This window comes from Symphalangus syndactylus, chromosome 18 (genome assembly GCF_028878055.3).
Source record: "Symphalangus syndactylus isolate Jambi chromosome 18, NHGRI_mSymSyn1-v2.1_pri, whole genome shotgun sequence".
In the NCBI taxonomy this organism is placed as follows: Eukaryota; Metazoa; Chordata; class Mammalia; order Primates; family Hylobatidae; genus Symphalangus; species Symphalangus syndactylus.
In genome coordinates, this window is record NC_072440.2 from 79,640,444 (window position 1) to 79,667,986 (window position 27,543).

At 36.0% G+C, this 27,543-nt stretch overlaps 1 protein-coding gene across 24 annotated transcripts in view; it reads right to left on the reverse strand.

The window, feature by feature from the left end:
• Positions 1-27,543, reverse strand: part of BIRC6 (baculoviral IAP repeat containing 6) — a 263,052-nt gene that overhangs the window by 112,140 nt on the left and 123,369 nt on the right. For all 24 annotated transcript variants that reach the window (XR_008652580.2, XM_055253540.2, XM_063623684.1 and 21 more), the window contains 14 exons: positions 27,131-27,286; positions 25,314-25,447; positions 24,167-24,320; positions 20,926-21,042; positions 18,887-19,041; positions 17,976-18,102; positions 16,525-16,635; positions 15,128-15,261; positions 13,034-13,161; positions 6,599-7,161; positions 4,984-5,159; positions 3,992-4,088; positions 3,647-3,841; positions 1,688-1,888 (listed from right to left, as the gene is read on the reverse strand). Coding sequence is in view for 23 of the 24 variants with exons in the window: in XM_055253540.2 (XP_055109515.2) it covers positions 1,688-1,888; positions 3,647-3,841; positions 3,992-4,088; positions 4,984-5,159; positions 6,599-7,161; positions 13,034-13,161; positions 15,128-15,261; positions 16,525-16,635; positions 17,976-18,102; positions 18,887-19,041; positions 20,926-21,042; positions 24,167-24,320; positions 25,314-25,447; positions 27,131-27,286 (2,448 nt within the window). In the remaining variant the exon portion in view is untranslated. The remainder of the gene's footprint in view (positions 1-1,687; positions 1,889-3,646; positions 3,842-3,991; positions 4,089-4,983; positions 5,160-6,598; positions 7,162-13,033; positions 13,162-15,127; positions 15,262-16,524; positions 16,636-17,975; positions 18,103-18,886; positions 19,042-20,925; positions 21,043-24,166; positions 24,321-25,313; positions 25,448-27,130; positions 27,287-27,543) is intronic.

Here is a 27,543-nt window from a genome sequence, read left to right on the forward strand (position 1 = left end):
TTATACTTCAAAACCTTTTGAGGAAAGTATTATCTACATTTTACACAAGCAGACACAGCAAAAAGAGATTAAGCAATCCACGCTCCCACAAGAAATGTCACACCTTAGATTCAAGTCCATGTTTGATTCTAAAGACTGTTATTTCCACTGTATCACAACATATTTTCAACTTCTGCTCTAAAACCAAATTTCTTAATCAAGTACATTTAAGAAGGGAACACCTAAACCAATTAATTTTTCACAGGAGTTCCCCCTTTGTAATATGCTTCCTGTTTCAATTCCCATGTGCAAAATCCAGCTGAACTTCAAAAGCCACCACTTATGACCAACTCCTCTGCTTTCCAAATAAAAGCAATCCCTTTCCAATTTTAGAGGTAGCCTAAGTCTTACATTGACTTATATTTACCTTTTAATATAGTTATTTTTGACCTCCTAAAACACCGTGTATTCGCATATTTTCCTTCTACCTTTATATTATCTGTTTTTTATCTAAGGAGTGTGGATGCCACAAGTAATTAAGATATATCAGTCTAATCTTGCAAATACGTAGAAAAAACTGTTTTCTCCAAAGATGCCAGGAATCTACAAAATTTCCCACAGCTCCTCATGCAATTATTGAGTGATATTTGATAGCAATGAGAATCAATCAATAAATGTAAGCATGTGTATTAATTTAAACAATTTTGGCAGAATTATAACTATATTGAAAGCATTTGTGAACCATATAAAACACAAAATGGGCTGGGTACAGTAGCTCACACCTATAATCTCAGCACTTTAGGAGGCCAAGGCGGGTAGATCGCTTGAGCCCAGGAGTTTGAAAGTAGCCTGGGCATCATAACAAAACCCCGTCTCTACAAAAAAATACAAAACTTTAGCCAGGCATGGTGGTACACGCCTGTGGTCCCAGCTATACATGAGGCTGAGATGGGAGGATCATTTGAGCCTCAGAGGTCAAGGTTACAGTGATCTGAGATATCAAAACTGCACTCCAGCCTGGGCAACACAGTGAGACCCTGCCTCAAAAAAAAAAAGCAAATGAGTATTTCATATTCTTTATAAATACTTGAAAGAGTTCGTGCTCTTAAGTGATAATATTTTGTAAAAATTATTTTGAATTATTTGCCTTATAAAGTTCAATAAAATGTATTCAATGAACATGCATCAAATGAATGATACAATATTATAAGGATACTGACATATTACAATAAACACAGTATGAATCTTAAAATCACACTGAAGTAGTCAAAATATAGTATTATTCAAAAAGGTAGTTATCTTCTAAAGAAGTTGGAGGGCAGGCACACGAATCTATGCTAATTTCACATTACAAGGCTAGGACTGAGGTCTGGGCTGAAAAAACTAACATGGTAAAAAATGAGTGTGTAATGAACTCATTTCAGCTTAATACTGAAGCTTAGTAAATTTGAGAGAAAAGACAAAGCAAAATAATATATAACTGGAACATATTTGTTTAGACTTCATCATATCATCTTTTTGTCTGAGGTTAACGTCATTTTCCCTAAAATGACTTGGTAGTATTAATTATTTCAATAAAAACTGTTCAGAAGTTACACTCTCTGGTAATCACACCTAAGTGTATTTCTGCTTACTAAATATTTTTATTTTCAAATATTTCTGAATTAAAGTTTGTTCTCATGATGCTTCTTTATAAAATATTACTCACTTGCAAGAGATGCAAGATGAGGCTGGATATGTATCTCCTTAAGCAGCACTGCTGCAGGAAGGTGAATGGTAAGGTCACACCAAGCCTCCTCTGGAAGAAAGATGTAGGACCAAGCAGCAGAGCGAGCTCTTCTATGAGGAGGTGTGGCCTGCAATAGCACTTCAGCTGGTTGGGCAGTAGGACTGCTAGATGTGATTGTACCTAGAGAAGATATTTTACATAAAATAAGAACTTGCAAAAGAAACATAATAAGGCTTTAAAATTTCTACAGATAAAATTAAACTAGAAAAATTAATTGAAAACATGAACAATTGATGCTGGTAATGTACTTAGTATCCTAAGCATGACTGTAAAGGTATTCACAAAACATTAGGAAATCCTGTCAACTGGCAAGGTGACAAGTTCATTATTAACTGCTGTCTACTCTGTACTCATATGATACACAAAAACTAAAGATCAGCAATAAACGTAGCTCAATAATTTTCAAACTCTTTTCTTATTTTTTATTTATTTATTTATTTATTTTGAGATGGAGTCTCGCTCTGCCGCGCAGGCTGGAGTGCAGTGGCACGATCTCAGCTCACTGCAAGCTCCGCCTCCCGGGTTCAGGCCATTCTCCTGCCTCAGCCTCCTGAGTAGCTGGGACTACAGATGCCTGCAACCACACCCGGCCAATTTTTTGTATTTTTAGTAGAGACGGGGTTTCACCATGTTAGCCGGGACAGTCTCGATCTCCTGACCTCGTGATCCACCCGTCTCAGCCTCCCAAAGTGCTGGCATTACAGGTGTGAGCCACAGCATCCGGCCTCAAACTCTTTAAGCAAAAAACAATGTCCAATACATCCTTCACCTTTAAAATAATCATCTTTACTCTAAGATGTCAATGTCTACGATTTAGAAATATGAAAAGAAAAATTTAAAAGCAACTATGTAAACTAGATAAAGAAGTAAATACCTAAATTCGAAACTTTTAAAAAAGATAGTACCACTTTAAGGCCAGGCACAGTGGCTATGCCTGTAATCCTAACACTTTGGGAGGCCAAGGTGGGGGATCACTTGGGGCCAGGAGTTCAAGACCAGCCTGGACAACATGATGAAACCCCATCTCTACTAAACACACACACACACACATACACACACACACACACACACACACACACACACAGCCAGTGTGGTGGCACACGCCTGTAATCCCAGCTACTCAGGAGGCTGAGGCATGAGAATTGCCTGAACCTGGGAGACATTTCGCCACTGCACTCCAGCCTAGGTGACAGAGTGAGACTCTCTCAAAACAAAACAAAACACAGTACCACTTTAAGAAGGAAAATGAGATTTAAAATTGATTAACATTTAAAGAGAAAACTTAGGAAGAATCTCTATTTAGTTTCTTAAATTGTGCTTCTATTTAGACTCACAAATAAAAACAAACTTTACTGCTAAAGAACTGTTAAAACATTCCCTCTCAGCCAGGCATGGTGGCTCATGCCTGTAATCCCAGCACTTTGGAAGGCCGAGGCAGGTGGATCGCCTGAGGTCAGGCATTCGAGACCAGCCTGGCCAACATGGTGAAACCCTGTCTCCACTAAAAATACAAAAATTAGCCAGGCGTGGTGGCAGGTGCCTGTAATCCCAGCTACTCGGGAGGCTGAGGCAGGAGAATCGATTGAACCCAGGAGGCGGAGGTTGCAGTGAGCTGAGATCACGCCATTGCACTCCTGTTTGGGCAACAAGAGCAAAACTCCATCTCAAAACTAAAAAACAAACAAACAAACAAACAAACAAAAAAAGCATTCCCTCTCATAAGTAGAATGTTGAGATATCCACTACCTCTAAAATAAACTGTTTGTAATTAAAATAGCGATACATGACATCATGAACTGACTTCAACTAATTTTGTTTCATACCAGCTAATAAACTAGATAAATTCAAGTAAGTAAGATTTAGTAACACTTTTCTTACCAAGGGGTGCAAAGTTATGAATCCCTTCAGCATTGTCAGGCTCAGAAGCTAGTATTCTTGTTTTCAATGTGCTGTCAACAGCTTTATTTGGACCAGAGTCAAGAAATTTCATAATAGTTGATACCATACTTCTTGCAGTGTTCACAATAGCCCTTGTACTAGTAACCATATTATTGCATATGAGCTGAACACCACCTAAATTTATAAAGAATATGAAATGAAGTCGATCTCAGGACAGATGGTTCAACATCAAAAGTAAACTTCCACAAAAGACTACAAAAATGAAAATGTAACATACTATCACATAACTACACTTAAATGATAGTTATTGAAATATTGTCTTACCCATATCATGAAATGCTTTCAAGGCATCACTAGTATCCAATACTCTCAAAATGAACCACAATAATGGCTCAGATAACTGGCAAGTAGCAAGAGAGCCCTAAAAAATGAAATATGTGTATTATGACTTTATATATTCCTGTGAATAAGAACTAAACTCAATGCATGTAATATTCCTTCCTAATTTTTGTAAACTGACAGCCTTAAATATACTAAATACGAAATGTCTGCCAAAATACATAAGAAACCTTACCTGAATAAGAAAAAACCATCTCCCTAAACTCAGAGAATTTTTTAAAGCATGTGTCTTCATCCATTATTATCTTTTCCCTTAATATGCATTTAGACACCGATTTCATTTAAAATTTGAACCATTTAAAGTACCTTTGTATTTTCTAATAGAGAAATATACACATTCAACAAATGTTTACAAAAATGATGATACACTGCTATATAAGACATAAGAAATTGTTCTAATATCTGCATTTCAAAATGGGAAATGGACAAGAAAGTAAAATAATCTGCTTCCTATAATTTCATTTGTAAAAATGAAATACAAAAAGGAAAAATTTTGTAACCTATTTTCTTTAATTAGCCTAATCCCTTTTAATGGAAAAAAAAAAGCTGAATACGCAACATAAATTTGAAAAGATTTCACATTACTTCTTCTTACGTAACATCTATGTAGAACACCTCAGTATTACACTATGCTACTTTTAGGAAAAAGAGAAGAACTTCTTGAGACTATATTAAAAAATCTAAAACTCAAGAACACATTAAATGTTTTACTCTTATATCACTGTCATCTCTGAAAATACCACTTCAAAGACACTTTATTCTCCAACTTCTATTAATAATCCATAGCCCTCTTGTACTGATGCTTTTCATTGTCCAATATATAATAAATATATTTATTTGTCTCTGTCCTGTAATTTTCCTCTTACATTGCAAGAAATTTATTTGAATCACTGCAACTGTCATTGGCTTGAACTTACTTGTCTGCCCATATATCCACAGGCCATGTATGTTAAAATTGGCTGCAGCATCATGTGGACTGTAGAAGCTTTTTTACTAAGGGTTGTCAGTATGGTAAATAATCCATCCCCAACTGATATGGCATCCAACCCACCATGAAAGTTTTCATGTTTAGTGAGATGTAATCCACTTGCTCCTAAGAAAAATAAAAGATTCCACATTAAAAGTATGTATATCCAGCTGGGCGCAGTGGCTCACGCCTGTAATCTCAACACTCTGGGAGGCCGAGGCAGGTGGATCACCTGACTTCAGGAGTTCAAAACCAGCCTGGCCAACATGGTGAAACAAATAATAATCAAAATATAGAAGCTGAAAAGTCATTTTTTCCAAAACGGCTGAAGAATGAATATATAATAGCTGTCTGTACCCTCTACACATAAGCGGAATGGACTCCTAGAGATTAAAATATCAATGACAATACTCAGTAGAGCACGGTTTATGGCTATCTTCTTACATGAGATACCTCTATATCACCAACAATAAAAATAAGTTGTTCTGTTATATGACTGAGAACATCATTCTACATACTAGCTATATACATCAAGAAGAGAGGACATGAATAGAAAAATAAATAACACCAGCATGTAACTATTCTTTTTAATCTAATCAAAAGGAAGATGTGGCTGTTTCCCATACACTGACAAAGAAAAAAATACCAACAGGCAAAAACATATTAGAAATGGATTTTGCCACAGTATACAGATGTTCAATTATTTAAAACATTTAATGTAATGTACTAATATTCAAAGAGGTAAACAAGTTAAGCAACAGCATATAAATTTAACACTGATATGTGTCATAGAAAATGTTACAGTATGAGTAACATTTTACATTTTATTTTTAAAGCAAATGTGAACAAATAATACTTGTCTTTAACACAAAATGATGTGAAATAAGAGCTCAAGACCAGCCTGGCTAACATGGTGAAATCCCGTCTCTACAAAAAAAAAAAAAAAAAAAAAAAAAAAAAAAAGGCAGGGCGCAGTGGCTCACACCTGTAATCCTAGCACTTTCGGAGGCTGAAGTGGGCAGATCACCTGAGGTCAGGAGTTCGAGACCAGCTTGCCCAACATGGCGAAACCCCATCTCTACTAAACACAAAAAATCAGCCAGGCATGGTGGCACATGCCTGTAATCCCAGCTACTCGGTAGGCTGAGGCAGGAGTATCACTCGAATCTGGGAGGAGGAGGTTACAGTGAGCCGAGATCGCACCATTGTACTCCAGCGTGCAAACAAGACTCTGTCTTGGGGGGAAAAAAAAAATTAGCCGGGTGTAGTGGCAGGCACCTGTGGTCCCAGCTACTTGGGTGGCTGAGGCATGAGAATTGCTTGAACCTGGGAGGCATCTCAATAAAAAGAAAACACAAACCAAACTGACATGACATTTTTCAATATTTCACTTTCATTCATTAATTGAAGCCCCTATACAAAAGTCCTCACCAATAAAAATCAGTCATGAAAAGCTTAAAGCAGTTTTACACTATAAAGTAAAAAGAAAATGAATCCATATATTGATTAAAAAAAACAGTTATAGTACCAGAGACAACAGTAAGATTAATATTCTCAATACATACCAATTATCATTGCCATGGCACTGCTATTACACAGGCCCAGAGCAGACAAAATCTGGCTCATAATTTGTTGGTTGGCTAAGACTAAGTCAGCAACATATGCAGGCGATCCTTGAACACTGGTACTGCTTCCATTGCCATCTTTGCCTCCTGAGACTTTTTCTTCATCTGAAACACTATCTGTTGTATTTGTGGTCACAGACACTCTTGCACTGTATTCCCTATTGCCTGAAAGAGGCAGCTGCACTAAAATGTTAACAAGTTTTAACAAATCAAACATGAGTTGATCTCTTGTCATTTCGCCACAAACTGCTTTTGCATCACCTGGACGAATCAGATTGGCAAAGAGTCCCCCAAAGCATGCTCGAGCACCCACGGAGCTATCTGATCCACTTCTTGACATTACTTTGTCTGAGCAAGTGATATAGTGGTGCACTAAAAATGTAACCGATTCTATCACAGCAGAAATAGTACTAACTGAAACGACTTCAAAATTCTGCTCCAGAGTGAATTCTAAGAGCTTCACTTGGGCATCGAGAGGTCCTTGGCCTGTCTGGAAAGCACCCCTGCAGAGAGAGAGAGAGAGAGAAAGAGAGAGAGAGATATACAACAAGAGAGAGGATTAAAAATTAAATGATTTTAAGTAGTTCTGAAAGAAGTAACTTATCACAATACAAGAAAGTTAAACAAATTCTTGGTATTCACTATTTCATTAGGTAGCTAATAGTTTTCATCTCTTTTGGAATTCTTGTTCTTGCCTCCATTTTAGACAAACTCAAAAACAACCTCCCTTCCAAATACAAAACTAAGGGACAAGTATATCCGGAAGTGATTTTGAAGCTACAGACAAAAATACTTCAAAATCACAAAGCACTTCCTATAATGAAATGAGTTCTAATTTTTTCCATTCTCAAATAATGCTATTGTAAACATTTCCTACTGATAATGATACATAAAAATTAAGATTCAATCAAATCATTCTCAAGTATCAAAATTGAATGCTCTTCAAATTCTGCTTATGCCTAAGATATAGAATGCTGAAAAGTCTAACAGCAAGTCAGTCTAACAGCAAGAAAAAGGCAAATTAGGCCTGGTGCAGTGGCTCATACCTGTAATCCCATCACTTTGGGAACCCCAGGTGGGCAGATAAACCACTTTTGGCCAGAAGTTCGAGACCGGCCTGGCCAACATGGTGAAACCTCATTATTACTAAAAATACAAAAATTAGCAGGGCATGATGGCGTGTGACTGTTAATTCCAGCTACTCAGGAGACTAAGGCAAAAGAATACTTTTGAGTTTGAGACCAGCCTGGCCAACATGATGAAACCCCCATCTCTACTGAAAATACAAAAATTAGCCAGGCATGGTGATGGGCCTGTAATCCCAGCTATTCAGGAGGCTGAAGCATGAGAATTGTATGAAACCAGGAGGAGGAGGTTGCAGTGAGTCGAGATCACGCCACTGCACTCTAGCCTGGGTGACAGAGCCAAAGTCTATTTCAAAAAACAAACAAACAAAGACTGTCTAAAGCAAAAAAATAAAAATAAAAATAAGGTTGCACAGTATTGTGTGCTTATAGCAGATATAAACAGTAAAAACATGACAACTATGTCACAAAAGATGGAAGAAAGGAACTGAAACTACACTGTTAAGTTCTGACATTATACATGAGTGGAATAATATTTTAAAGCAGAATGTGATTAAATAAAGGTGTATCTTGTAAAACTAGGATAATATTAAAAATTTTTCGATTATCGGCCGGGCACAGTGGCTCATGCCTATAATGCCAGTGACACGGATGGATTGCTTGAGCTCAGGAGTTCGAGACTAGCCTGGCCAACCTGCTGAAACTCCGTCTACAAAATATACAAAAATTAGCCGTATGTGGTAGCATAGCAGAAGCCTGTAATCCCAGCTGTTCGGGAAGTTAAGGCACGAAAATCACATGAACCCAGAAAGTGGAGGTTGCAGAGAGCCAAGATCGCACCACTACGCTCCAACCGGTGTGACAGAGCAAACACTGTCTCAAAAATAAATAAATAAGAAATTCAGTTATAAATAAGAATGGAAATGAAATTATTTTAAAAGTTGCTGAATTCAAAAGTCAACAGAAAAAGATTTCTTAAAAGGAATCAAAAACAGATGAAATAAATAGAAAAATAGCAAAATGATCAATTTTAATCCAGCATGTCAATAATTACATTAAATGTAAGTAGTCTATATAGACCAATTCTGACATTGTCAAATGCTTGTATTAGAAAAGAAGAAAGGTCTAAAATCAATTATCTAAGCCAGAAAGATCAAAATAAATTCAAAGAAAGTAGAAAGGAAGAAATAATCTACGAGCTGCTTTTTTTGAAATAATATTGAGGAACTTCTAGCCAGAATGATCCCAAAAAAAGATAAAAATTACCAACATCAGAAATAAAGGAAGGAAACTTATAGATCCTATAAACATTAATAAATACATATTTCAACTAACAAATACAACAATGTAAAGGAACAACTTCCTTCACAAAATTACCAAGGCTCACTCAAGAAGAGAAAATCTGAATAGTCCAAGACCTAGAAAATAAGTTTGAAAATTTTGGGGGCAAAGAAAACTCTAGCCACAGGATGCTTCAATGGCAAATGCTACCAAATATTTAAGTAAGTGACAATACACATATTAAACAACCTCTTTCAGAATAAATTCAGAGAATAAATTCAGCAAGTTATAAAATAGATTGATATGTTATGACCAAGGGTGTGTCTGTCTTGAGAATGCACATTAACTGACACTTAACAAAAAAAATCAAACTTGGTGTAGTGGCATATGCCGATTGGGCCAGCTAAGAACAGTGAGACGGAAAGCTTGCTTGAACTCAGGAGTTCAAAGCCAGCCTGGGGAACATAGTGAGATCTCAACTCTTTAGAAAACACCAATATAATTCAACGTATGAACAGATGAAAGAACAAACAATCTATGTTCATTTCAACAGATGCAGGGAAACATCTAACAAAATCCAGAGACATTTATAATTTAAATGCCTTAGCAAGTTAGAAACAAACTGGAACTTCCTCAACTTACTATCACGTATCTAAAAAAGAGCTCCAGCTAGTAACATATCTAATTATGAAAGACAATGTTTCATAAGATCTTAAGATTGAGAAAAAGAAGGAAGAGTAACTTTTACCATATGTACTCAACAGCATACTTGAAGTCCGAACAAGTACAACTGGATGGGGGGAGGGGAACCCATGAGACATATGCATAAGAAAGGAGGAAATAAAACTAACTGTATTCTCTGACAATATGGCCAAATAAGCAATACATCTGCCCAAACTGATCTACAGAATGATGCAATCTCACTCAAAACTATTTTTTTCTGGAAAATCAATAAACTGATTGTAAAATTTATAAGGAAAAGGAATGGAATTAAAACAGCCAAAATAACTCTAAAAATAAAGAAGAAAGGTGGAGAGCCTACACTACTAGATTTCAAAAAATACTATAAGGGAGCTAAGATAGTGAGGTAATGCATAAAAAACAGACAAAAACATAAATTCTATATAATACACTGTATGAACAAATGAGGTTGGGTGTGGTGGCTCGCACTTGCAAACCCAGCAATTTGGGAAATGGAGGCAGGTGGATCTCTTGAAGCCAGGAGTTTGAGACCAGCCTGGCCAACATGGCAAAACCCCTCTCTACTGAAAATACAAAAATTAGCCAGGCATGGTGATGGGCCTGTAATCCCAGCTACTCAGGAGGTTGAAGCATGAGAACTGCACGAACCCAGGAGGCAGAGGTTGCAGTGAGTCGAGATCATGCCACAGCACTCCATCCTGGGCAACAGAGCAAAGCTGTCTCAAAAAAAAAAAAGTGTATGAATAGATCAAAACAAGTACCATTGATTGATATTTGAAAAACTACAAAGGGAATCCAATGAAAAAAGGAAAGTATTTTCAAAAAATGGTCTACGAAGGTGGGACGCAGTGGCTCGTGCCTGTAATCCCAGCACTTTGGCAGGCTGAGGCAGGCGGATCACAAGGTCAGGAGATCGAGACCATCCTGGCTAACACGGTGAAAGCCCGTCTCTACTAAAACTGCAAAAACAACATTAGCAGGGCGTGATGGCAGGCACCTGTAGTCCCAGCTACTTAGGAGGCTGAGGCGGGAGAATGGCGTGAACCCAGGAGGCGGAGCTTGCAGTGAGCCGAGATCCTACCACTGCACTCCAGCCTGGGTGACAGAGAGAGACTCCGTCTCAAAAAAAAAAAAAACTAAGATATAGGAACAATTGGACATCCACAGGCAAAAAAAAAAAAAAAAAAGAAAAAGAAAAAACAACAAACTTCATCCTGAAAGCAAAAAATAACAAGCCTAAATATAAAACATAAAATTGTAAAATTTCTATAAGAAAACAGAATATTCTGTGTGACTTTGTGTGAGTAGGGTATTTAAGAAACAACAACAAAAAATACGTAGAAGTTGACAATTTAGATCACATCTAGAATTTTAAAACTTCTGCTTTTTGAAGGATACTTAATAAAGTGAAAAGAGTCCAAAGACCAATAGACAGTATTTGTAAAACACTCATCTGATAAAACTGAATGCCTTCTTTATACTGAATATTTCTTTCAGTGTATATTATTAAATCATTAATCTAACTAAAGAGCTGCTGGATCTTTCACAGAATACCAGAGCCTTTATTAAAAACAAACATAAACTAACATTCTTCTTGGACTACAGCTTTGTGGACCCTATTAAATAAACTGGGCCACAAAAATGTACAGGGTGTATGTGCAGTGAAGTGAGGTGGAGAAAATTCCTAAACAGTTTTTGTGGCATATAAACCTCAAAATATCTCTGCTTAAATACTAGATATGACTAAACTACAAACAAGATTAATAATCCTTTAGAAAATGTTAGAGCAAATATATTAAAAGTTTAGCATGAAAATCTTCACTGTTGTGAACTCTGTGGATCGGACTATGCTAAAGCCTGCAGAGATAAAATTAAATAGCCTAGTTAAAAGAAAAATAAAACAAATGGTGACTAATCTTTACTCCTCAGGGGATTTTAATTATGTCATTCAAAATTTCACAAAATCCTCACAAAGTATGCATAAATATTGTTTATTTGAATGAAATTAGATAAAAAAGTGGCAATAGTCACTACTGACCTATTCCTGATCATTAATTTATTTGAGAAAGAGTGTTGTTCTGTCGCCCAGGTTGTAGTGCAGTGGCACAATCAGGGCTCGCTGCAGCCTCCATCTCCTGGCTCACTGGTTCAATCTCCTGCATCAGGCTCCACAGTAGCTGGGATTACAGGTGTATACCCACACCCTAGCTAATTTCTTTTACTTTTTCTTTTTTTTTAGAGAAGAGGTCCTGCCATGTGACCCAGGCTGCTCTCAAACTCCTGGGCTTAAGTGATTCCCCCCGCCTCAGCCTCCCAAGGTGCTGGGATTACAGGCGTGAGCCACTGAGCCCAGCCCTATTCCTTATATTAATGGGGATTTTTTTTTGAAATACTCAGTTTTATTGTAACTTCAAAAACAAAACAACACGTTATAACTCATTAAAACTTTTTGGCCAGGCACAGTGGCTCACACCTGTAATCCCAGCACTTTGGGAGGCTGAGGCGGGCAGATCATGAGGTCAGGAGATCGAGACCATCCTGGCCAACATAGTGAAACCCTGTCTCTACTAAAAATACAAAAATTAGCTGGGTGTGGTGGTGCGTGCCTGTAATCCCAGCTACTGGGGAGGCTGAGGCACGAGAATCACTTCAACCCAGGAGGTGGAGGCTGCAGTGAGCCAAGACTGCGCCACTGCACTCCAGCCTGGCGACAGAGTGAGACTCCGAGTCAAAAAAAAAAAAAGGTTTTCATCAGAAAGTAATGTTGGATTTTAAGAAATATAGAATGAAAAAAATGACATTAATAAGAGATATATGATATTGAAGCATTCATGCATTACAATAATCAACCCATTATGGTCAAAATTTATTCTTATAACATGGAGTCTGATTTTGTTAATAAATTTATTTAGAATTTCTACACAAGATTAGTATACAATTTTCTTTTATAAGCTCTATTTTTCAGGTTTTCTTATATATAAAATCACTGGTAGCTTTAGAGTTTAAACAGCTTCAAAATAAATTTCACCTTTTAAAAAGCTTATAATAACTAATCTATAAAACCATCAAAAGCAAGTCAACTGTATTCCATATTAAAGAGAGTAGAGGTAGAAGGACTTGAGAAAACCATAATGAAATGAAATGGAAACAATCAGGAAACACACCAATAAATCTTTCCCCCTTAATTCCTACTGTCCTCCTGCTTATTTGTTCACAGATAAATTCTCAACAAATGTTAAAGAAAAGTGTATTTGGAGAATTACATGTTACTTCTATATCAGGAACAAATCACTACACAAAAATTTACCTTTCAGTTGAAAGTATATGAATTAGCTTGAGCAAAAATTCACTGAATATCTGAGGACATGTTGAAGAAAGATGCACTTGTAATCGAGTAAGAAATTCTTGCATAGCTTGTGTAGCTGTGGGACCAACCTGAAGAGAAACGTATATACACTGAAAACTGCTTACTGATAACATGTAAAAAATCATTCATTTAAAAATTATCAAGTATAAAGTCAAAAGCTATACACTGTAACTTTTCATATGAGGAAAACAAAAGTATTTACAACAATAGCAGGAAATGAATTTTTTAGGTCTTGATGTATTTATTTTGAATTGCAAATAAAAATACTGTTAATACTTTTTCATTATAGTTTATACACAACTATATCAGGTTTATTGAACTCAATACTAAAAAAAGTTCACCTGAATTGCACAATAAATACTTTTATAATGCTTTTTAGAGTATAAATAACTTCAACATAGATTTTCACAAACAACCTTCTTAATTATCCCATTTCAAAATCAAATAACTCAGGAGCAGAGAGGTAAAATGATCCATAAAAGGTCATGTTTCTAACAACTAGCAAAGCAAGCATTAAACTAAGTGAAAAACAAAACAAAAACTAAATAAAAATAAATTTATACCAAGTCAAAAAAAGAAAAAAAAAAAAAAAGCTGCTTTCCCAAACTTCTAATTCATCAATGAAAGAAATGATAGTGAACACTGCATTAAGTAACCTGAGGTAGAAGTGTGCTCTAACACTTCTACATATTATTTTATTTGATCCTAATTTGGTTTGATGAACAACTCATAAAACCTTGGAGGAGTTCTGGAAAAATAAAATACAATATAATCCTCCAAACTATTTTAGAGTTAAATAAACTTAATTTCTGATACTGAGCATACAAATCATAGCTTTCTTATCAGAACTTCCTATATAAAACCAAGGTATCAGTAGGAAAGCTCGATTTTCAATAACTTAAAAAGTTTTAAAAAGTTATTTCTTCCTTTCTTTTATTCAAAAACAGAAAGAAAATACTATTTTTCGCAATGCCTTGTTCACTGACACCTAGCTATACAGATAACTAGTTATGTAATTTGGGGCAATGTAGCTGATGCATGTTTTCTTACATGTAAAATAATTAAGTCAGAATTGGTGATCCCGAGGAGTCTTCCTGTTTGAAATTCAATCAATCTTTAAGTACAATAATCAATTGATAACATGTCTCTGCCCCTACCAAAACCCTGTCCCAATCTAACTGTAAGTTAGTTTCTTCTCTCTTACTTGTTCCTTGTCTCATTTATTTTATTAAGATCTGTAAAATTAAAATATATTAAGTATTAGAGTATTGACTAAAGCTCTATGAAGGCAGATATTTGATCTTGGTAAATACTGTATCTCTAGTACCTAGAACAAGCACATAGAAGCCTCCTAAACACTGAATAAATGAATTAATAGGAGAAACTGGACTGTTGAGGACAACTAAATTAGAATTTATCTGACGGCAAATCCAAGAATTTTAAAATGGTAAACTTGCAAGATAATCTTGAATAACCTTGATTTTAAAAGATGTTATAAATGCTAAATATATTTTTACTTTAAAAGAAATATTTACACAGAAGCACTACAACAAGAAATTAAATTGATATAAAGGAAAATTTACAGTGAAACAGAAAATGTTTATAAACCCTGAGCAATATTGTTATTTTTGCTAAGCAAAATCATTAACATCATAAAATAATTAAGGTGAATTGATAATCTTGATAGTAGAAGTAATCAAATATGACATACTAAAATTTATTTTGATTCCAAAATTTTTGAAATGCTTCTCTACCTTTGCAGTATTTACTCAGAATGTTTCCAATTATCCAAAATTAATGCCAAAAATATGTATCTACATGAAAACCTAGTATCACTGTTCTAAGAGGTTAACTTACCACCTATTATTTAGTGTCAGTATAGCTATTATTACAAATAACAAAACCTTTTTTATTATATTGATACATAAAAGGCTATTATTTAATACTTTAGCAATAAAAAAGTTACATAGCTTTACATTATGAATACTGTTTATTGAACAGTCTGGGAATATCCCAGGATAAAAATCACATTACCTGTGGACTGTGTTGATTTGTTCCATGTGGACTGGTGCCAGAAAGAAATTTCACTAATACATGAATTAGGTTTGGATCTGAAACCAACAAATGAGCAGTACTCTCCTGAGTTCCAATGGCACTGCTGGAACCAGCTATAAAACATTTTTTAAAAACCTCTTAAGAAATGGACCATGAAATAATGGAAATGCAGTATTTAAAAGCATCTTTAGTTCCAAGGAAAATTCATATATTCCTAGTAATTAGTTTATTAAAGGGGTTTCAGTTTCTACTATATTGACTAAGCAGGACTTCCCTCTCTATCTACCATCTATCTCCTCTGCCCCCTTCTGATTCTGAAAACACCTCGAGCTTAATGTACATCTTATTTAGTACAGTCAAACAGAAAAGATATAACTAGGTCCTGACTCTTATTTGGAAAGCCTGTTCTAACTAACTCCCCCTTCCAGAAACAGTCAGAGATCTACTTTTCGGGTAAACTTTAATCAAGTTTTCTAAAATAAGTTGTGGCAAAATTATTCCTTTTTGCATGTTAGTTGTATACAGGTTAACTGTGAACTAACGTACAGGTAACATAACAGTTTTCTGAGATGAATAAAATATCCTTTGCATGAAATCCACCTTCAGTATCATAGTGATGCTTTTGATCTCATTTTTGGAAAATATATTCCAAATGAAAAAAGATAATAGCATTTTAAAGCTAAGCAATGATTTAAATTATTAAACAAAACCCAGGAATCTAGTTATGCATGTTTATGAATAATGAATAAATCATTTTTAAGTACAAAGGTATCTTAAAAGAATAACATAAAAACTTAGATGAAATGTAAAAACCTGCCTTTGTACTCTAAAAGCAATCAATTTTCTTTTAATAAGTTTTTAAAAGGTAAAAATATGATTTGAACATCTAACGAGACATATGAGACTATATTACCAAAGTAAACAAGCACAAAGGATATATAAGAACTAATTCAGAAGAGACATGTTAAAAGAAAAAACTCAGTCACTTTTATTGGAGACAGAGTCTCGCTCTGTCACCTAGCTGGTGTGCAGTGGCGTGATCTAAGCTCACTGCAAACTTCGCCTTCCAGGTTCAAGTGATTTTCATGCGTCAGCCTCCTAAGTAGCTGGGACTACAGGTGCCCGCTAACTTTTGTATTTTTAGTAGAGATAAGGTTTCACCATGTTGGTCAGGCTGCTCTCCAGCTCCTGACCTCAAGTGATCCACCCGTGTCGGCCTCCCAAAGTGCTGGGTTTACAGGCGTGAGCCACCACATCCGGCCAACTCAACAACTTTGACAAGTATACCACTCCTTGGAAAATTCTGTTTTAAGAATCCAATAGTAGAACACTAAAGTACATGTCAGAGATTTAAATGAATAAATTTATGAACTTACAATTAAGCTGCATGTTTGTCATGAGTGTTAGGCTATGAAGCACAAGGCACCATGTCCGGAGCAAAGTATTGGGATACCAAGCTAACACAGTGAGAAAGCTAGTTATTGATGCTATGCAGAAAAGAGAAAGGGAAAACAGTTTTCAGAAAAATGATGTTTATGAAGAATTAAGTCAAAAGAATAAATTTAAAAACAAGACACTATTTCTTTAAATCAGCTCTTTAGTGTCTTCAAAACATGCAAATAAAAGGAATTCTCCATTAAATACAACTAAAGCATTAAGAATCAGTAACATTTTAGGATAAGGTTTAAAGCTCAGCCCACTACACTTGAAATGACATGTTATCACTCTCAGTATGTTGTACTTTCCAAACTATAGGCATTTCTACTTCAATACAATTTACTAAAAATCCTCACACTCTACAAAACTGGCAACTGAAAACAATAACGGATACTGGAAAAACTGGTATTATAGGTGTGCGTCAACACAGCCGGCTAATTGTTGTATTTTTTTCTAAAGACAGGGTTTCACCATGTTGGCCAGGCTGGGCTAAAACTCCTGCCCTCAAGGGATCTGCCCACCTCGGCCTCTCAAAGTGCTGGTTTTACAGGTGTGAGCCACTGTGCCCAGCCAGGAATAACTATTTTTTACTCTTTTATTTTTTATATATATTTAATATTTTTCATAATAAAATTAAAAACAGATGAAAACAAATTTTATAATAATAATAATAATATAGTTGAAGAGATGGAAACCTATCAATTAAAGAAGGGCTGGCTGGTGCTGAGATAGTGGAGATATAAATAGAATCCGTGACCCAGCAGGGCTGGCACTAACATTGGAAAATACACCGTATAAAAGCCAAGCAAGCTACAGGATGCCTCACTCTAGGAAGAAAGCATCAGGAACAGATTCTCATTTTTATTTTTCTTTAAATATAACTAAAATAGATTCCTGTAGCTAGAGCTGAAGGCTAATTCTTTTCCTGTTGTATTATTTTACTACCACCATTCCCACACTCATATTTTGCCAAGAAACACACACAACTTCTACAGGAAACTGACAACCTTCTCCAGCTGACTAACTCCTCCAGAGGCTAACTCATAGTTTTAAAAAAATGAAAAAAATGATAATAATAAAAAACTGACCTGCTTTTACAGATCAGACAAAACTTCAAGAAAATATAAAAGATAACAGAACATTGTAAATTTTAGTTGCATACAGGCATATCACAGACCAGAGAGTAAGAGTCTTCTATTCTCAACGAGGTCTCCCTGTATCTTTCCTGCTAATCAGTAAATTAGTGCATCTTTTTAAAAAGGTATTCTGTTTTATTCCCCACTAGAATGTTACAACCCCTAATGACAAAGATTAGGTATATTTTAACCTAATAATTATGTTTTAAGCTTGCTATTTAGACTATAATGATTTTTCTCCTAATAAATCTTACCTTGATTTAATGAAATAACAGGTATCCTATTAGCATTATATAAAAATATGTCTGCTCCATTTTCTTTGTTTCCAGATGAACTAGAATTCAGGCTCAGTGTGAGCCACAATTGGAGAAGTGACTCCAACTGAAAAAGAATGAAAATCAACAGGAGAAAAATGTACCTATTATATTATCAAATACAATTTAAGCAAAAATCTTATGTTTAAATTCTTGTCACGAGTAAATAACCTTTACTATTTCAAACACTTCTTCACACTTAAAAGCATCTTCTAGTTAATTAGTTGATCAGCACACACATCTTAAAATTCTTGAAGAAACAAAATTTACCTGAATTAAAAGTTATAAATTACCTCATAAAAAGATTCTTCTAAATTAAAACAGGTGATTCAAGTCATTTTTTTTTTTAATTTGAGACAAGGTCTGCTATATCTTGAACTCCTGGGCTCAAGCCATCCTCCCGCCTCAGCCTCCCGGGTAGTTGGGACTGTGGGCATGTGCTACTGCACCTGGTTAATTTCTTTTACTTTATTAGAGACAGGATCTAGTGTTATGTTGCCCAAGCTGGTCTTGAACTCCTGGCCTTAAACAATCTTCCTGCCTCAGCCTCCTGAGTAGCTAGGACTACTAACTCAAGCCACCACGCCCTGTGATTCAAGTCTCTAAATCACAGGTGTGTGTATGTGTAGTAGGAATTAAAGTGCTGAAGCTTAAAATTATTAAAATTATCAATGGTCCATCATTGAGAAACTGTGATTACTTTGGTAATCAAAGTATTTCTAATATTTTTCCAACTGAATATAATAAAGAAATCATCCCTGACAGGATTAGAACGAACTTCCCAATTAGTTTCATCTTTTACCAGGCTAACAATAATATGTAAAAATACACCATTTCTCCTGAAGTCATACCTGAACATGATGGACTTGAAGCATGGAAAAAAGTTTGTTGAAACAAACATTTAACATTGGGACAGATGATAACTGTATAATAAGCTGGCTGGTTTGGTTTGCTGCTTGTAAACTCCCTAGAAGTGAATCATCTGTTCCAGTGGGAGACTGTGATACTGAAAATTAAACACAAGTATAATTTCATACATAAAGTATCAGGATATGTGTTAACTGGTTATTCATATGTATAAATAGGTTAAATTGTTTTTAAAAATTAAAACTGCATTCTTTAGAATGGTTCAAAACAATATTTCGTATTTGAAAAACGTGTTTTTATAACATTACTTGAAAGTAAAAAAGACAATGACCAAACAGAGAAGTTCCCAAATTCATAGGACTCAACCAATAAAAAAAGGCAAAGAACTTTTCTAGCAATTTTTATTTGCATTTTTTTCCAATTAATAAAGGAGGGAAAGTAAAGGGAAAGAAATAAGACTCCTGACTAATTATTGATAAGGTAGTTTTAGAATAATCTAGATTCTAGTTCATTCATCTTTAACCTTGACTATAGATTAGAATCATCTGGGGAGCTTTCAGAAGTTCTGATGCCCAGGTTACACACAACACTAATTAAATGAGAATATATTCATGGGAACCAGAGAAATACAAAGACACTAAGAGCTTTATCATATATTTAGAGCCTTATTTTATTATTATACTAAAAAGAGAGACAGTTGTATGCAGGATAATCAAAAGATAAAGAGGAGACATCAATTTCAAACAGATTTTCTTTTTTATTTTTTTTTTCAAATATCCTTTCAGAATTACGAAAAGATATTCTAATAAGTGGTTTTAAAAAAGAAATGTCTAACAAAGAAAAGGGTTACTTTGGGCAGTACTGAGTTATCTCCAATCATACAGACACTGGACCCTACACAAAAAGGATCCCCATATTGCCTGGGAGATAAGATACAAGAATATTTGTGTACCAATACTAAGATTATAGAACACTAGACCATTCCTTCTGTTTTTCTTTTTTCCCTTCTTTTGATACCCTCTAAAGCAAGAAACAAATGAAGATTGCAGACTGAAAGAATGCAATTTAACATAAGGAAGATTTAAAAACTCAAATTTCTCTATTGAAATGGGTTGTGAACTCTCCATAGAGAAGCATCTGTAATTTTATTGGGTTCTACCTACTATCTCTACCCCTTCTTCACTCTGACCTAGAGAAGGTGAAGCAATATGCAGGCCTAAGCAAACAAAAACCAGCACCCTCTTCTAAGCACAGCTCCCCAATCTGTCCTTGAAAAACACCGTGCTATTTCAACTGTACTCCCCCGAGGTCTACCCAGTTCCAGACTTGCATAGACCTCATCAAGGAAAGCAAACCATAACGTGATGGCCAGCTCTGGCAGTCTACCTGTTTCTTGTAACACAGCCATGACCATTCATTTACATATTGTCTATGGCTGTTTTCCTGCAACCAAGTCAGAGTTGAGTAGTTTCAATACACACCATATGGCAAGCAAAGCCTAAAATATTTACTATTAGTCCTTTATGAAAAAGTTGGCCTTTCTTTTCTGTAGGTTATTAGGTAGTAAATCCTCTCAATTCTGGCTTTCAGTTAACAGGCCTATTTGGCTGTCATCCTACACTATATCCTCCATCCTAGTCTTTAAGGATGATAAAGATGTTACTACAAAAAATCTACTTCATCATAAATTTCGAATAGTACAATGAACTCACAGGCAGGTATGCAGGCTTCTGTAGGAATTTTATTAACCTTACAACAACAGAGTAAACAAAACACAATGGAGGTTTCTGCACTGAACTGAGAGCACTACATGGAGGAATTTTGCATGACACTCCCTGCATTTGTTAATCCTTTGTCTTAGTTTTCAACTTGCTACTAACTTGGAGCCGGGAAAGTGCTACATACTAAGTCCCCTCAGACTCATATCATGGAATTTAAAAATCTGTCCTTGATGAATCCACCTGAAAATGATCAAGAGCTGAATCATTCACTGCAATACTCTAAAAATGGTAATTTTACTTACACGTAGGAGATGTATTTGTTAATGCCTGTAAAATGGAATCTGCTTCCAGAGTAGACATCATTTTCAACATGAGTTCTGCTTGCTGTTCAAGTCCAACTTCTAGGCGAGCATCGAGGGCTACAAAAAGCAATTGAAAGAAAAAGAAAACATTGACAATTATTACTCATGTCCTACCTCCTACAATAAAATGATGACATCTGAACCCAAGAGAGGATGAAGAGGAGTGTGTTCTGTAAACATGCAGTATCAGAGCCACAGCAAGGGAAGAATATCTGTGGAAACGAGGGTAGAGACAGGTGACTGGTTATATAGAGACAGAAATATTAAATAAGTGAAGTAACAATAATGGAAACAAAGACATTAAGGATAATGAGAACCAGGTTTCTCACTGTCAGAATAAAGTGCTATAAATACAGAAAAGAAGAAAGCTAAAATGAACCCTATGGAGTTAGATTAAATCCAGATACACTGATGTGAATCCATCATATTCAAGATAGACAGATACAGAAATATAGATGCCAAGTGTGTGTGTTCACACGCACACACAAACACATACTCCCTAGCTCTGTCCACCACAAGGAAATGGAAACAATCCCAAAATAGCAACACATATATCTATGACGAAATCATGGTTTGTTAACCACATTTCTCCTTTAAAAGGTTTTGAAATATCATGTTCCTTTAAGAAGTGACTAATTCCCAGGGTTGGGCAGATTAAAGTAAAAGATGAGCCTGGGCTATCATGTTTTTCCAGAGAACAAGGAAGCGCTAAAACAATGATGAGAAAATCTCAAGGGGGATCCTATCGGTCAAATTTGAGACAATCTGAACATCAAAAAACAGATGACAACATTGTGAATATACTCATTAACAGTGAACTATACACACACAAAAAATGGTCAAAATAATAAATTTGCCAGGTGTGGTAGAGCATGCTGTAATCTCAGCTACTTGAAAGGCTGAGGTTGAAAGACTGGGCTCACCCAGGAGTTCAAGACCGACCTGGGCAACATAGTGAGACCCTATCTCAACAAATAAAAAAGAAAAATTTTATGTTATTTACATTTTTCCACAATTTAAAAAAATGATAATAAGGTGTAATTCACTGAATAAAAAAAGGCAACCATGAGTCCAGTCAAAACTAAACGAATAAACTATTACAGTAATTTTTTCTTTTTCTTATTTTTTTTGTTTTTGAGTTGGAGTCTTGCTCTATCGTCCAGGCTGGACTGCAGTGGCATGATCTTGGCTCACTGCAACCTCTGCCCCCAGGGTTCTAGCAATTCTCCTACCTCAGCCTCAGCTCCCGAGGATTACAGGTGCCCGCCACCATGTCCGGCTGATTTTTTTATATTTGTAGTAGAGATGGGGTTTCACCATGTTGGCCAGGCTGGTCTTGAACTCTTGACCTCAGGTGATCCACCCGCCTTGGCCTCCCAAGTGCTGGGATTACAGGCGTGAGCTACCACACCTGGCCAGTAATTTTTTCAAAAAGAAACTTTGTGAGGAACAGGATAGTTATAGTTTCCAAGTACCATTCTGCTCCCCAGCCCCCAAAAAACTTTTTATAGCAGCCGGGCACAGTGGCTCACACCTTTAATCCCAGCACTTTGGGAGGCTGAGGAGGGCGGACTGCTTGAGCTCAGGAGTTTGAGAACAGCCTGGTCAAAATGGTGAAACCCCATGTCTACAAAAATACAAAAATTAGCCAGGCGTGGTGGCGCACGTCTGTAGTCCCAGCTACTTGAGAGACTCGGGTAGGAGAACTGCTTCTTCATTCCAGGAGGCAGAGACTGCAGGGAACTGAAAATCATGCCACTACACTCCAGCCTTAGTGACAGAGCAAGACCATGTGTGTACCCCCAAAAAACCCAACGACAACAAAATATTTTTACAGAGGGGAAAAGAGTAACTTTACAGGGGAGAAGCCCAGCAGACAACTCATTCATCAAGTGGTTAAACTTAACACCACCAATAGTGACAGAGATCAAAATCATGGGCCACCTAATTGAATGAAATGGGGGGGCGGGGGGAGCATTATTTGTGGGATATTCCTGCGAAGATGCATTAACTCAATCTAATCACAAGGAAATAGCACACAAACACAAACTGAGGACCATTCTACAAAATAACTGGCCTGCTATCTTCAAAAGTATCAATGTCATCAAGGTCAACTATGAGGAACTACTGCAGACTGAATGAGACTAAAGAGACATGACGATTAAATGCAATGCATTATTTCCCCTGGGCTCTTGTGCATAAGGAACATTATCTTGACAACCACTATAATTTGAATGGGCTCTCAGTATTTGATAGCAGTAACGTTTATATCCTGATTTTGAGTGTATATATGGAAGAATGTCCTGATTTGTAAAACAAAACAAAACAAAAATGACATCAAATTACCAATGTACTCTCAAATGGTTCTGGAGAATAAACATTCTCTGCATTGAACTTGAAACATTTTGGTAAATGTGTGTTTCGAATTTTTTAAAAAATATTTTATAACAGAAGGAGCAGGGTTGAAAAGGGAAAAAATGTATTTTGTTAAAAAATTAAACACATCTCATATATTCTACATGACTAAAAAAGTGTAAAAATAAAGCTGAGCATGGTGGCTCACTCCTGTAATCCAAGCACTTTTGGAGGCCGAGGCAGGCAGATCATTTGAGGTCAGGAGTTCAAGACCAGCCTGGCCAACATGGTGAAACCCTGCCTCTACTAAAAAAACAGCTGGGCTTCGTGGCATGCACCTGTACTCCCAGCTACTGAAGAGGCTGAGGCAAGAGAAGCCCCTGGACCTGGGAGGCAGCAGTTGCAGTGACATGGGATCACATCACTGCACCCCAGCCTGGGCAACAGAGCAAGACTCCGTCTCAAAAAACAAAACAAAAACAAAAAAACTGCAAAAATAATACTTAACTATTTAATGTAGTTTCATTCTCTTTATAAATAAAATACAAGTTTACTATTAAACTCAACAATTAAAATACAGCACAATTAATTAAAATCATTACCAATCCCATATAACACTTGCTAGGTGTTATTCTGACAGAACCAAAAAGACAGAAGTTCCTCCAAAGTGACTACAGAGAAACAGCTCTGAATAGTACTCATGGCACAGCTGTGATACTAAACCCACTGGCATACACCCAGGCTCAATTTCTCAAGGGACAAAGTATACATAAATGAGACTTGTTTTAAGAATAGCATATGCCTTAATATATAAACATACACTTACCCTGAGAGACTGAAACACTAACTGTCTGTGATCCGTTCTTCTCCGTGTTTGCTGGTGGCTTTGCTACAGGAATTCCCAGACCTCCAATGTAAGGGTTGTAATTGTAGGTCCCATAATCAGCACCCCAATAATCATACCATGTACTGCTTATTGGCTTAAAAGAATGGAAAAAAAAAACTGTGGTTTATTTTTGCCTCTTGGCTGAATGACACGTTATTTACATTATCTAAACCGAAACAGAACTACAAAATAAATATTCTATCCACCCTTTAAATTTCCCAAATCCCCTTAAAATTTTAATGATTTATAAAAACGGTCCAGTAATTTTCTCCTCACTTTCTGCCAAAATCTAAAAATACCTTATATGTTTAGAAACTGAAAGTAGCATCCCTAATAAAATCTCTTATGGACCAAAGAACTGTACTACCATAAAGTATTACAGGTGATTCTCCTTTAAAAAAAAGAAGTAGGCTAACATACAAGTAGAATCTGCAATGAACGCAGCTCGGATGAAGTTTAAATGGCTGCCTGAAATGTTGGTGATCTATAACTATACTTCTGTATACTTAAATGTAGTTCTCATTATTGTATGATAATTATGAGTAGCTATATTAATAAAAAATGTAAGTTTTCTTTATACTATTGCATTGATTTTTTTTAAACTGCAATAGTAGTACCTATAGCAATTTAATTTTGAATATGCTGAATAATGAGTTGCATTAGTGGTAAGTATGTATATTTTCCTCTTTTAAGTAATTACTAAGCCAAAAGTATGAGACGGAAGACTTTCCTTTCAAAGAATTTTGGTTTTTTTTTTTTTTTTTTTTTTTTTTTTGAGACGGAGTCTCGCTCTGTTGCCCAGGCTGGAGTGTGGTGGCACGATCTAGGCTCACTCCAAGCTCCGCCTCACGGGTTCATGCCATTCTCCCGCCTCAGCCTCCCAAGTAGCTGGGACTACAGGTGCCCGCCCCCACACCTGGCTAATTTTTTGTATTTTTAGTAGAGACGGGGTTTCACTATGTTGGCCAGGACGGTCTCGATCTCTTGACCTCATGATTTGCCCGCCTTGGCCTCCCAAAGTGCTGGGATTACAGGCATGAGCCACTGCGCCTGACCTCCTTTCAAAGAATATTCTAATGCATCATACCTTAAAAACCTTGGCTGCAAGAGGGTCCTTTTCCAAATCAATATCTAAAGGATCAATGTCAACTTCCATTAGATCCTGAAGTAACTCAAGGTCAATTTCTTTATCTTTTTCCAAAGAGGACAGAGGAGGTGCACCTTCAAATAATTAAAAGTGATCTTACTGGTGGAGTGTATCACATAAAATTTAGATGACACAATGCTTTTAGTTACAAAAAGCTATTTTACTTGCATGTTACATACGCCTAATAAAAAAAAAACTCCATGTATGCAAACATTTTGCTCCATAATACACAACAAGAACAAAGATGCATTGATATTTGCTTTCCTAGAGAAAAGACCACAGTATTAGCTCTTGTTGACGTAAGTTGCATAAACTTTGCTATTAAAAATAATTACCAACATTACTAAATAGTATACATTCTATTACATCTAACATGTAATTCATTATTACAGGTAATGTTACCCAGTATTAAAGAGAAAAGCAAAGAGGACTGAAGTTACAAGAATGCCATTTACCGGCCAGGCATGGTAGCTCCCACCTGTAATCCCAGCACTTTGGGAGGCCAAGGCGGGTAGATCACAAGGTCAGGAGTTTGAGACCAACCATGGCCAACATTGCAGAACCCTGTCTCTACAAAAAATACAAAAATTAGCTGGGTGTGGCGGTGGCCGCCTGTAATCCCAGCTATTCCAGGGGCTGAAGCAGGAAAATCGCTTGAACCCAGGAGACAGAGGTTGCAGTGAGCTGAGATCATGCCACTGTGCTCCAGCCTGGGTGACAAGAGCAAGACTCCATCTCAAAAAAAAAAAAAAAAAAAAAAAAAAAAGCCATTTACCTTATTTTTCTGTTATGAATTAGAAATTATTCTCTCTCAGATGTCTCCAAATTTTTAAGTAGCTTTCTTATAACCCTTATAAGTACCCCCTCATAACTCTTACTTTTCCATCATTCCCATCCTCTTATTCAACATAACTTTATAGAATGCCTAGTAAATGCCAGCCTGTATGAGAGTTTAAGTACATGAAGATTAATAAAACTCTCCAACCCAATACATTAAGAGAAATTCAGAGTTGGGGTGCACTATAATTAAAACTGACTACAACATGATATGTGCTAGCAGAGATATTTGAGAGTGCAAGGGAAGTACAGATGGCAAAGTCCCCAACTCTGCTGGGAATGACAGAAAAAGCCTCTTAGAGAAAGGCACACTTTATGTGAACCTTGGATAATGAAGTGTTCATCATGCACACAGGAAATCTACTCCAGATAGAGAGAATATCAAGTAAAAAATAGAAAATCATGAGCAAACATAAGATTAAAGAATGACAAATGGTTGAAAATGACTGCAGCATCCGACATATACAGGTTAGTACCCAAAACAGATTTTTGAAAAGCAAGGGGTATGAAGATGATAAAGGATTATACATGCTAATTTATAAAGAAACTTTTTAAAAAGGAAAAAAAAAGAAAAAGTAAGAAAAAAATACACCAAAAAAATCACATGCTGGATCTTAAAGAATAAGCTTTTAAAACTGCTGTCTTCATCACTTTGTATCTTTACATGTTTTCTACATTGCATTTTCTTCATCATTGCCAAATCACACTATATCAACATAATTAGGATATTATGAAATGATAGCATTTTGTTGTAATGAGAACCAAGATAAAATGTATTTACCAGGAAAATAATCAATCTAGTTTATAAGGCCAAAGAACTAATAGAAAAATATAAAAATCAACTTTTTCTCTAACACTCTTTATTTTGAAACATGTTTCCATTTAATAGAATAAAGAAGAAACATAATGTAAAAATTTACCTGTTATGTCATGTGTCAAAGGTTCATCTATAGTTTCCAGCAACTGAACTGAGGACTGTTGAAGGGAGTCATCAGAGTCACCAGCTGTCGCACCTACATCATCACCCACTGTTCCTTCCTCCATGGCTTCTGCGGCTACTGGAGCCAGTAATTCTCCTGTATGTAAGGGGATAGTCCTGTTTTAATAATTTATACAGATTTCGGAAACATATTAAAGTATATTTTTTTCCTCCAGTTTAGTCACTGACAGAATAAATGCTCTACTAACTATAAAAGAATCTGAGGCAAATGAGTTCCCACCCACCTAAGGAATGCTAGGACTCACTCCATTACCTTCAAATGCTAGAGACAAGTATCCAGTAAACACATAACATGTACAAAGAGTTATTTTAATTACTTTACATACATTAACA